At 41.2% G+C, this 12,094-nt stretch overlaps 1 protein-coding gene across 1 annotated transcript in view; it reads left to right on the forward strand.

The window, feature by feature from the left end:
• The window catches only part of nt5dc1 (5'-nucleotidase domain containing 1), a 61,293-nt gene that overhangs the window by 35,132 nt on the left and 14,067 nt on the right, over positions 1-12,094 (forward strand). The window contains exons 8-9 of the mRNA XM_076755711.1: positions 2,724-2,821; positions 10,379-10,500. Coding sequence (XP_076611826.1) covers positions 2,724-2,821; positions 10,379-10,500 — 220 coding nt within the window. The remainder of the gene's footprint in view (positions 1-2,723; positions 2,822-10,378; positions 10,501-12,094) is intronic.

Here is a 12,094-nt window from a genome sequence, read left to right on the forward strand (position 1 = left end):
ACTGTGTATCAGTGTGTGTGTTCAAACTCATGTTCAAGTCACTGCTTTACAAGGTCAGGGGATGTAGATTTATGTTGTGATAGCTACAAGGGGAAGGTAGGGCAGCTTCATCGTGCCAAAGGTTGTTTGTGGAGAAGTGTGCTTTGTTCACACTTTGGGTTGGCCTGCTTTAAGAACCTTTCCTGTTTTTCCTACACCCAAAGTTTGTGTCCCAACCTTTTCATCAAGGGGACAGTCAGATTAGATGTCAACACTTCGCTGTTGCGAAAAACGGCTCTCCTGCGTCACTGCGCAGTAGCTCCTTTTCCAGAGAAAACCGTCACTGGCCTCCAGCCGCTTTAGTGTGGTGAGTCGGCTGGAGGCCAGTGACAGTCAGCTGTCATAAGTAGCACAACAAGACCAGAGCTGTCTGACAGGAGGCTACTGGCTGAAACCCAACAAGCTGTCGAGAGAGGCTGCTGTTACTATTCTGCTTGACTGGTGCTGAATAGGTTATTGAACTGTTACTTGTCGTTAAGTCCTCTGATGTTTTGAACTTCTGGTCTGGCTTCAATGAAGTGATAACAGTCCAGAGAGAGCCATGGAGCCCCTCCAACTGCAGAGCAACCTGGAAAAAATAAGAGTGATAATTCAAGATATTGTCGAGCATATTTTTACTAGTCAAAAACCTTTTAATATTCCATATAATGATGTCACAAACATTATCAGTTGTATATCCACAGATCCAGTCAAAAGCTAGTCAGAAGTCCTTTGAACCCATCCTTTAAAGATGTGCATTTCAAGATATCCTCAGCTGCAATATGACATGCACTGTTTTCTTAATTTTAATGTAACTTAGATCTCCTGCTGGACATGAACCAGGGATGGAAAGGTTTAGACTGCTAGCTTAACGTTTGCTTCACAAGATTTCAGTCAATGCAGCAGAGGTGGACAGTAACAAAGTGGCATTTGGATGAGTAGCATGGAGTCTGTAGATTTGTCCCAAATGCTGTAACACTGATCAACACTGTATACTAGTAGGTTACTAATAGTCATAGTACAACCCTCCAAAATGGTTGGAATGCTTTGTTGAATAAAAACAGAATGCAATCATTTGCAAATGAACTGCGTTTGCTGACAGTGGTTTTTCAAAGTGTTCCTTAGTCCATGTAGTAATATCCTTTATACAATCATGTGTTCACAAAGTGGTGAACCCATCAGATGTCACAACAGTGATTTATCACTCTATCTCTTCATTCACATTAGTTCTCACTAAAAGGCAGGAAAAGAGTATTCAATATAGGCTCTATATACCTACACAGATGTACTATGAAACTGTGCTTATAGTATACTTTTAATGGGCTTGAAGACCACATGACTGGATTGTCCTGGGATAAAGGAAAATAACTTGTGTTGTAACACTACAGACTGGGACCAGGATTTAAGTTATCATTAATTTAATTTAAGATGAAGTTAGAAATAAGGAACTGAAAATGATTGCGGTGGGAGGGGGCTGAACCTCAGTTCAGCAGCGTTTGAATCCCAGTATAATGAACTTTGTGAAGTGGTGTGCTTGTGTTGTCAGCACCTTCAAGTCTGATCAAACACACACCCACACAGTCCTGACAAAAAGTGGATGAGATGAGCTTTTGTTCGTCTGAACTTTTGCTTATTTAACCATGAATATCTGTATTAGTACTAAAGATTTGAAAGCATGATTTCAGGGGTTTTAATTTCATACATTAGGTGCTTTGAACTTCATTTACATCAAGACCGACCTTAAAAACAGGAGTCTTGAATTCATCAACTAAGCTGCACATATCTTCATTTTGTTTGTTTGTTTTATTCTGTCATAAATGAGTGTCCTGGTGGTATAGAGATCTAAGGTGCTGACTGTGTAAAAGCAGCATTTCTGGTTTGAGTCCAGTGTCTATTAAAGGCATAAAACCATATTTCTGAATTCTCACTACACTTAGTATCATACCTGTGGTCTTTTGTCTGCTTCCTCAAACACCTATTAATACTTTTACACAAATTGCTGCTAAATACATACAGCAACTTTATTGGCAACATGAAACAATTTAAATAATGACTTTTGGTTTAAATACAACTTCAGGTTAAATGTTTGCAAAAGTATCAACTGTCATGCCAGTTATAATATAATTACAGAACTCTTAAATGGGTTTTTTAACTAGTCATTATCACACTGTAAATTCTATAAGGTATAATGAATAAGTATGGACAGCTGTTTTATGGCATATGGTGTGTATTTTTGTGTGTGTGTATGATAACAGCTCACCACACAATGTGCACTCAGACACTTTCATACATCAAACTGATTGGTTTTCGCGTACACATGTTCCCAGTGAGAAGTCCTTCCTGCTTCATAAGGCTGCTGTTGTCTTCTTGCCTTGTATGGAAGATTCTCTCCTCACGTACACTGCACATAGACACACAGCACTGTGAGACAGCCCTCAACATCACTTCATATCTGTAGCTCTGTAGGAGTGTATACTGCCCTCTCAAAGTGTTTACTTTATTAGTCGAAGTATTCCCTGCACAGCACTGTATGTGTACACTGTTTATTGCTCCATGTTTTCCATCATCTGTCAAGACTGTTTGGCTTCACTGAGCTATTTGTGCTTTTGCAACTCAGTGCAGTTGGATGCTGTCCAGGCATTATCCTTCACACAGTGGCCACACGCCTATCACAGAGGTTAATGTTGTTTCTCTGGCTGTTACAGGAAGGATTTTGAAGAGCTGTTTGACGTCATCATCACAAATGCCCTCAAGCCTGGTTTCTTCTCCTTGGTGCCCCAGCAGAGGCCCTTTAGGACCCTTGGTAAGTACTGGCTTGATGCCCCACTGCACTTTATTGGTCATTTGATAAATGATTTTAGTCTTTAAAATGTCAACAAATCGTGAAAAATACCAATTACAAGTTCTCAGAGTCCAGTCAGACATCTTCAAATCACTTTTCGAGATTTTAGGAGTAGAAACTGAACTCCACCCCCATTGTATTGAGGTGGCAATAGAAATCTCACAGATATGCTAAAACCTGGACAATCTACATGCATAGCTAGATACTAGGGCTGAGTGATATGCTGGATTCATCATCGTCGCTACTGTCATGGTCTGCCACAACATGGATTTTGCAATACTGTCATTAATTTGACAAATGTTTTAGCATATTAAGAATAATGAGCTTTACTGTGGCTGTGAGAACATGCAGGTAGACGGCTACATGCACACTCAGAACTGGAGTTACATACAGTAACTAACATTTTCCCCCCTATATTGCCGACTCCTGTAACACTAATGTTTAGAAGGTAACATTACAAGCAACGCAAGTCAATTGCTCTGTTTTTGGCTGCAAGAACCAACACAAAAGTCTTCATCTACGGCCCAGTGGATTAACTTGATGGAAATGTCCCCACAACAGTAACTGGAAACTTTCAGGCAATATGTGTGAGCTAATCATTTTACTTCGGACTGCATTGAGGCCGATACAAAGCAAGATTCGCTTCAAACGTGAAGCTCAAGAATGGATTGATACAAACTTCAACCATACAACCTATAAGTTTTGACATTACTTTGTTAGTACGTTCAGCTGCTAATGTGACTAGAGTGTTAGTTTGGATGTGGGAAACTGTTTTTTAGTGTTGTCTCACAAAGCCAGAGCTAACGTTACCTCCACACTTCATGCTGCAACACAAGTTCTGCAGGTTTTGCTCCGTGGTACACTCACTGTTGTGCTTATATAATATACTTAAGGTCTTCTGCCCAATAAATGCTGTTGAGATGTCTGATCCTAGCCCTGGTCCAACTCTGAGAATGAATCACATTACATTTAGTAATTAACCTTCATTATGGGGCAGGGCACGCCTCCAACAGCACGTGTAGGACATTATCTCGTTTCATTCATATTTGGAGCCAATAAACGTCAGTTTCGTTAATCATTTTTAAGATATGTTCCCTTTCATTATAAAGTGAAAAGAGGTAGAATCATGTTTTGGTGCACTCGCCTTGATATAATATGTGCTGAGCCGACCTTTTAATAAGGCAGAGCTTTAGACATTTGTTTATATCGTAGGGAAAAAGAGGTTCGTCCAGTTGTAATCTCCTCAAACTCTAAATTTAATGTGAAAATTTGTAACAGCTGTTAGTTATGTTAGTAAGATTTATATCAGCTGCCAACATTTCATTGGCTCAGATCCTTGTCATAAATCCAGTTACCCTCCTGGGCTGTCTTCCATCTCTCATTAGCCCAGGCATCTGATCCTGGATGCTCCTGCTGAAGGTGTGCACTGGCAGAGCAGCCTGCTGGAATGCTCCCCTCATCTGGATTGTCATTCTGCCAATGATAACACTGGGGATGCATTATGTGTGAAGACAGCATGATTCACTCTCTGAAATATTCTCTTCTCTCTCCCTCGCTCTTCCTGCGTTCTGCCACGTTGGCAGAAGAAGCATCAGCATCTGCTCTTCCTCTGGCCTCCATGCATAATGACCACTCCTTTTTTAGTTGGAAACATCACTAGTTATTCTGCATTTTTAAAATTGTCTTCTTTATTGATTAGCTAATATAAAGTTTCTAAGAATTTGAGACAGCATGCAGTATACACAGCTAATTGTCAACTCTGATGTATTTAGGAGAACTTCTACTGCTTATTTTCATGTAATCGTTATCTAGAGCCTTTCCTGTGGGGAGTTCACATGTCGGTCTGTGCTTGTGTGGGTTTCCTCCCACAGTCCAAAGACATGCAGGACTCTGAATTGCTTGTATGTGTGAATGTGTTAGCCTTGTGTTATCCTGGCAGTCTTTGAGGTGTACCCTGTCTCATGCTCAATGCATGCTGCGATACGCCTGCAAATAGATAGATGGATAGACTTGCCTATGTAAAACTCAAAAATACCAAGTTGAAAATGGCACATTTAATGTCACACAGGCAGTTAAGTGGTTGTTATTGAAGAATAAGAATAAGTCTGAGGCTTTTCACAGTGCATTTAATTTCTGCAGGCTTCACCTTCTATGCCTGTCAGCAGTGATAACTGCTTCTGTCTTTTAGCTGGTTAAAACTACAACTGTTGCTAGCTCGCTAATTAGTGTTAGCTCCATGTGTTGGTTGGAAGGTAAGATAAGACTTTACTGAATGCATGCCAGGGAAATTCTCTGGTTACAAGAAGATACAGAAAACAGAACAAGCAGAAGAAAGACATAAGAAAGCTAAAAAATAAAATCAACTATAGAAGGCTATGCACATTATATTCTAAAAGTATTAAGTATTTAAAGAAAAAAATATATATATATATATATGTTTTAAAAGGAGAACTCTGTAAATGGGCCTTAAAGTTTGCTCTTGGCGGCTACTTACAGTGTATCATGTAATGCTAAAAGACTGAGGCTGATGCTAACAGGTCGATGGGGCAGCTTTGCCTGTCAAAAGGGAAATGCGTTTTGACCAAATACCATATCTGTTATCCTTCACAAAACAGTATTTTTCTTTTTGGATGACATCTGCTTGAACCCTTTCTCAAGCAAGCTAGACACACCGTACATCATCTTAAAGTACAAACCCTCAGAAATGTGATTGTGTAAACCGTTTAGAGAACCAAATGTTACTGCGGAGCAGTGGCTTATTTTGTTAGATGAGTCCATAAATAACAGAACAGGAATATTAAAAATATTTTTAAAAGGCAAAGTCTGTGAATTGACTTCAGCGTCTAGTTCTAACAAGACTAATTCTCATTTTTTGAAAGTAAACTCCGAAGAGTTCATCTCCAGATTAGGCTCGGTTCAGGGCTGTAATCAGAAGGATTCAAGAACAGTATCATTTAATTTCAAGTCTTGAAAAAATATTAGATGCAATTTTTTTTATCTTACACACAATCATATCATTTTGTGCGTGTAGTCTGCAAATATGTCTTTTTCTGTCCAGCCTTAAAAACACACTTATAAGATAATTAATGTGATTAACTGAAGCAATAGGATGTTTTTTGTGCAATTACACCATAACAAATTATGTAGTGTGAGAAATTAACCTTGAGTTTAATGTACGTTACTCATGGGTTAATAAATCCAAATGTGAAACGAGGTTAAAGTAGCACTGGGCCGCCTTTTTGAGTTAGCCTAGAGCTAATAAATACAGTTGTGCAACACCTTTAAGACTGTCATTTCAAATGTTCTGTAATCAGCAGATAACAACTCAGAAAAAGGTGTTACATAAATCACTTCATAACCTCAGGCGCAGGACATTTTTACATCATCACCATCTTTTATTTCAGTGAAAATGCTGCTGGATGTCTTCAAAGCTGCTGCACAGTTGGTACTCCTCTGAGCTCCAGACCACATACCATTCATTCCACGTTCACTCAAGTCCAGTATCCTCACAGCTGTTACCACAAGTGTGTGTGTGTGCGTGTGTGTACGCTCCCACATGTGCAGGTGCTCATCCCTGGTCTTTCACTCTCGCCTGTCACAATATTTATAGCATATTTAGCCTCAGTTTGAACCCATGGTGGCTTGTAGAACACCATGGTTTTGTCAGTGAGAGTGAGGATCTTCTTTTAACCTGCTGCTGCTGCTCTTAAATATCAGTCAGTCAACTTAAAGATCACTGACTGTCCAGAAGAGCAGTTACCTACTTCAAACAAGGAGCTCTATTGATTCCTCAATAACAGCATACCACATTTAAGAGGCTGTTCAGTAGATTAGTTGAATGTGCTTCACGGCACTTGCTGCCAATATGAGTAAATCATATACTGTATGACTGCATTTATGTGGGCATCATTGACTATATTCATATTTCCTGCATGATTGTGAATGTCAGGCAATTTACGGTAAGAATGTAGTTCCTCAAAATTTGTCAGATTTTAACCAGGTAGGGTTGTCTTTTGAACTAAAAATCTCTTGTTGGAGAGAATCCTGGCTGAAACGGAATCACAGTTCCAACAAAGAGACAGAGAAGGAAACTAAAGGGTCCCTAAAAAATGAGAGACAGATTAAAATAATTAACCAGATTAAAGCTGCAGAGGCAGAGACATCGTGACTTTTAGTCTCTGGTGTGGGTGAAACTCCAAAACCACTGAACACTACATTTTCCATAATGCAGCTTAAAGGTCCAGTGTGTGGGATTTAGGAGGATCTACTGGCAGAAATTGAATAGAATATTCAGAATTATGTTTTCATTAGTGTATAATCTCCTGAAAATAAGGATTGTTGTGTTTTCATTAGCTGAGAATGAGCCCTTTATATCTACAGAGGGAGTGGCTCCTCATTCAGAGTCTGCCATCTTGCATTGCCATGTTTCTACAGTACACCAGTGGGGACAATCCAAACTGGCTCCAGAGAGCGTCTTTCACATCTTTTGTGAGTTTTGCAGGCAGCATAGGTTCTCCTACTCGCTTGGAGAGGGAGGGAGACCACTAGATGCCACTAAATCCCAAACACTGGACCTTTGATAGCGTCTTCTGATACATTACACAACTGTTTTATAATAGTACTCACCACAACAGGGGAACTGATCCTCATGTAAAATCAGCATGTCCCTTTGAAACACAGCATTCCCTTTAAAAAAAGACAAGCATTTAAATGAATGAAGTTAAAGGACAACATCAGTAAATAACCCCAAAATCAAAATATGGAAAGTTTGTGGAACGACAGACAAATTAGTGCAGGCACCATGATAATTATTAGATTGGTTGATTTCCTTGTTTGCCTTTTTACAGTCCTCATCTCATGTACAGAATACTGGAGTGAACTCACACGTACACATATCTACTGCTGAAATAGCCTAATAAAAACCAGATAATTGTCTGTCTTAATACATTTATGATAAATATTTCTTTTCTGTTGAGATCTTGAGAGTCCACAGCTCAACTCTCTCTGTTCAGAAGGCCATATAGAGTCATGTTTCTGCACAGCCACAAGTTAATGCAATCGCAACTGTGTAACCGGTTTAGAGCTATAGTAATTCATGTTGAGTGCCCTGTCTGGTCTCTGGAAGGGAAAACTGACTGATCCTGTTGAACATCTACAGCTTTTTTTTTTTTTTTTTTTTGATGAAATGCAAGTCAGCCTGCAGGAAAAAGCACGTCTGTATGCTTTTGATTAATCATTGTATCAACACATCAATGACAGCAGTCCTTCAACAGTAAACTGCAGACCTCATGCTAAATGTACCACATCTTTAGAAATGTGCAACACTTTTTCTGCGCTGTGTGTTCACAGTCTGAAGCCGTGCACTGGCCAACTGAATATATTTCTTGTTAATGTATTGATAGTAATGTATTAACCTCAGTGAGATTTGGGGACTTTGTGCCAGTAAAGTTAAGAAGACAACTAGTAACTGCCAACTTTCTCCTCATCATTCACTTTACATATCAGGTATATCAGGACGTATACACACCACAGACCTGGATTCAGGGTCCAAAATTAGCACCCACTGCTTGCCAAATGCAGGTAAAAATCTTGGTTGGTGAAGAAAATAAATGAGGTCAGCCGAAATCGCCCTACTTCACTACAAACTCTCATCATTCCTGTCTCTCGTGTGCAGTAAGATTCACTGATTTGTGTCAGTGCTCCAGCATAAATGTTCATGATGCCATTGCCCCGATTTAAAAAGTGTGCTCTGGATACAATTTGGGATAAACTTGCCACGCAGTGCTTCTGACATCTTTGCATCTATAAAATCTGATTGATGTATATATAATTACTAGGGGCCCTAGTCCTTTATGTCTCAAGCACGCTCTCTCTTCTGCTGTGGACGCATGGACGGCTACTGCAGAGGCTGATGCGTGTGTCTGGGCGAGTTCCTATAAATCAAATGTTTGGCAGCACTTGGGTTTTTCAATAGAGATGCACAACTTAATAAGATGCATGCAATTTGTAAAATGTGCTAACTAAAATACCTGAAGCAGACATTTTAACTAGGACCAAGGAGCTAAATTTAGTGTGTGACATGTTTTGATGGTGAGACTGGTGTTTACAGCAGCCTGTGACACCAGTAACAGTTTACCTTTGTAAATTTTGAAGCGCGGACATGCACGTCCCTGCTGCACACTGGTGGGGGTATTGTATCACAATTTCTTGACTGACCCTCGCTGTCCCCTGCTGCTACGGTTATGCATGCTTTACCTACTCAGCTTGATTACCAGCACCACTACTCCCACAGAGGAGAATTTTGCACTTACTTCAAATAGAGTCTGCAAGTATGTGGCGGCACGTTGCCAGAGAAAATATGGCTAAAAGAAAATTCACACCGCTCCAAGTGTTGCTTCACAGGGGCGAGGAGACTTACTGATAACATCGTATCTTCTGCAGTTTTATGGCTGTTTGAAAAATATTTTAGGCTGTCATTTTTTTGTTTGCCAGCTGTTGGCATACTGAGCCCTGTCAAAGGAAAATTTATGTTACTTTGTGACACATTTTTGATTTCCCATTCTATTTCTACCCATTAGCATGGCTGTGGACTATTGTTTACGACTGTCTTGGGTATACATCTTTTTTCTTTTGGTGTGTTTACTTCTGGAACTTTTTTGACTTGAATAAATCTGTTCTGAATCAGGCTACAACATGAGTTTTATTATACTCTATCACTGTCGTACGGCTGTATGTTACATGCAGTTATTTAAACCATTGCTTTCTTGTGAATTGCATAAACAGTAGCACCACAAGAAACTGCAATCTTTTCTGGACCCATTTCATTGTATCACGCTTTCTTATAGCCACACATAAAACTTCCTGCCAACAATTGAGAAATCCTCAGTCATTATTCATGAGCTCAGAAAGGCTGAGCTCATGTAGCCTGGCTACAGCATTTTCAGGATAAATGTGAGGTTTTGGAAAGGGTCCTGGCTGACACGTGGGCCTGTACTGAGACAGGAGGGGCATGTCTTGGTCTGAACTTGACTCACGGCCTGGTTTTCCCCTCCACTTCTGAGCTGAGATGAGGGCCGCTGGAACACAGTGCATATCAACAACAGCTCAGACATCTCTGTATGCAGAGTGACTACCTAAATCAAGTAAGCACAGAATGAAAGTAGCTTCAGTTTGATCTTTTTCCTGCTGTTTTTCCTTTCATCCTTTTTTGAAAATATATTTTCTGCGCCTGTATCTTGTTATTCATGGCAGCCCCTGAGAACTCCCTTTGGAGAGGCTCTCACCCCTGGGTTGGGAACATCTGCTTTAATAGTAGGAACATTGGAAGCAGTCTCACACTCCGTACAATTCACACTCTGCCTCTGCTATTCTGTTTTCTTGTGGCCTGCAGGTGAGTGCTGTGGTGAGGTTTAGTTGACAGGGTTTGGTGCCAGAGGAATAGAGGCTGGTCATGGCGGTCATGTAGCAGGTGGCTGTTTGGTCAAACTGTGGCATCTGATTCTCTGTCCTCTGTTCCAGTTAGCGACGTGGAGGAGAGCGAGGGGCTGCCGTCGCTGGACAAACCCGGCTGGTACTCCCAGGGCAACTGGCCGCACCTCCATGAGCTGCTCAAGACCATGACGGGAAAACCAGAGCCTAAGGTAGGCCAGCCACCTGGTGTATTGTTGGAGCAAGCAGTGAAACCTCTGGCTGAACAACTTTTCAGGTTCGCTTTGAGGTTGACTCCAACTTTGGTTTTGGCAGAGGCTGAAAGAGATGTGGGCTTCACAATAAATCAGCTCAGGGAGATTCACACTGGTGTGATGGAGAGGAGGAACGTGGCCTTTGGCATGGCTGTGGACGGGGCCGCCATGTGTCAGCATGCTGGCTGCTCACCGAGAAAACAGTCCAAACTGTCCAGCCAGCTGCCCTCTTACTGCATATACAATGCAGCAATTCTCAGGGACATTTTCTACACAGATCAGATCATTCTTTTTACCTCTCAGGTATGATACGGTATGATGAGAGCTGCCAAAGCAATAGTCACTTTGTTGAAGCAGTGCATAACATTACAGTACATCTTGATTGAAACAAGAGAAAAAATGAAATGAGTCGGAGCCTCTTAAAATTCTGGGATTCGTGAGATGTTAGCTTACATTTGCTGGTGTGTTTATAATAAAAGCATGTTTTCAGGCATGTAAGTGTCCACACAAACTTCAACTTTGACAGGATTTCTTGTCGTATATGTAAAAAAAAAAAACAACAACCAAACAAACAAAAAAAATGTTCAGTTAAAGACAGGCCGCAACACCAGACAGGACAACTACAAGAGCAAAAAACCAGTGAATAGACGTGAAAAACGCTGAATCATCTGAGCCCTCAGCAGTCTGAGTTTGAGCCAGCCACAAAAACTCACATTAGACAATGTAGTGAAAGCTTTTTGGCTTTGGTAGGGAGGGGAAGCTTGCTGTGGCACACAGGAATGCCTCATCTGGAGGGAAAATCTTTCAAACTATCTGGTGGTCCAGAGTAAACTCAAGAGGACTGTAAAGTATACAGTGCAGGATATTCCTAAAAGACAATATATAGGCCCTAATGAATATACTCCCTTTCAGTCAACACTATAAGTGTGTGTGGTGGTGTGTTTATCTACAGAGACCCTGCTCTCAGCCTGGATTTTCTTGTGTTCGAGACGCTTCTGGGCATACGCTTTGAGCAGTGGATGTGTAGCCCTCAGCTAATGACAGTTAGCAGGATGTGAAGGTGGGACTCTTTAAAAACGTAGCGAGCAGGTCACATCACTGTCACCATCACTCTTCTCTGCTGTCTGTCTGCATCATGGATGTATGAAGTGCGACATGTCTGTTTGACCGAGGGCTGTGCTGAGCTACACAGGTGAAGCATGCTTCAGCTGCATTCACACTCAATCCAGTAGTGCAGCACCTTCCACCCTGCAGTACCCATCATTGTCCACGTCCCGAGCTCCTCTCCCGCTCCAGCCAGCCCTCTGCTCAATGCGCCCTCTGTTCCCCAGCCACGTGGAGAAAGCTCTCGAGGAATTCAGTGTCAACCTGCACTTATAGCTGCTTTAAACAGCCCTCCAGAGAGGCCTGAGGCACTCTGTGTTTTCACTTCTCTCCACTTTCACCTGACAGGACTTAATGCAGGTGGGCTGAATAGAGTCATTCAGGGAAGATTACAATTTCCTTTCCACACAGTGCTGAACCTGACGGGGTCAGGTGGAGCCGATGGGAC

Source organism: Chaetodon auriga, chromosome 18 (genome assembly GCF_051107435.1).
Source record: "Chaetodon auriga isolate fChaAug3 chromosome 18, fChaAug3.hap1, whole genome shotgun sequence".
Taxonomy (NCBI): Eukaryota; Metazoa; Chordata; class Actinopteri; order Chaetodontiformes; family Chaetodontidae; genus Chaetodon; species Chaetodon auriga.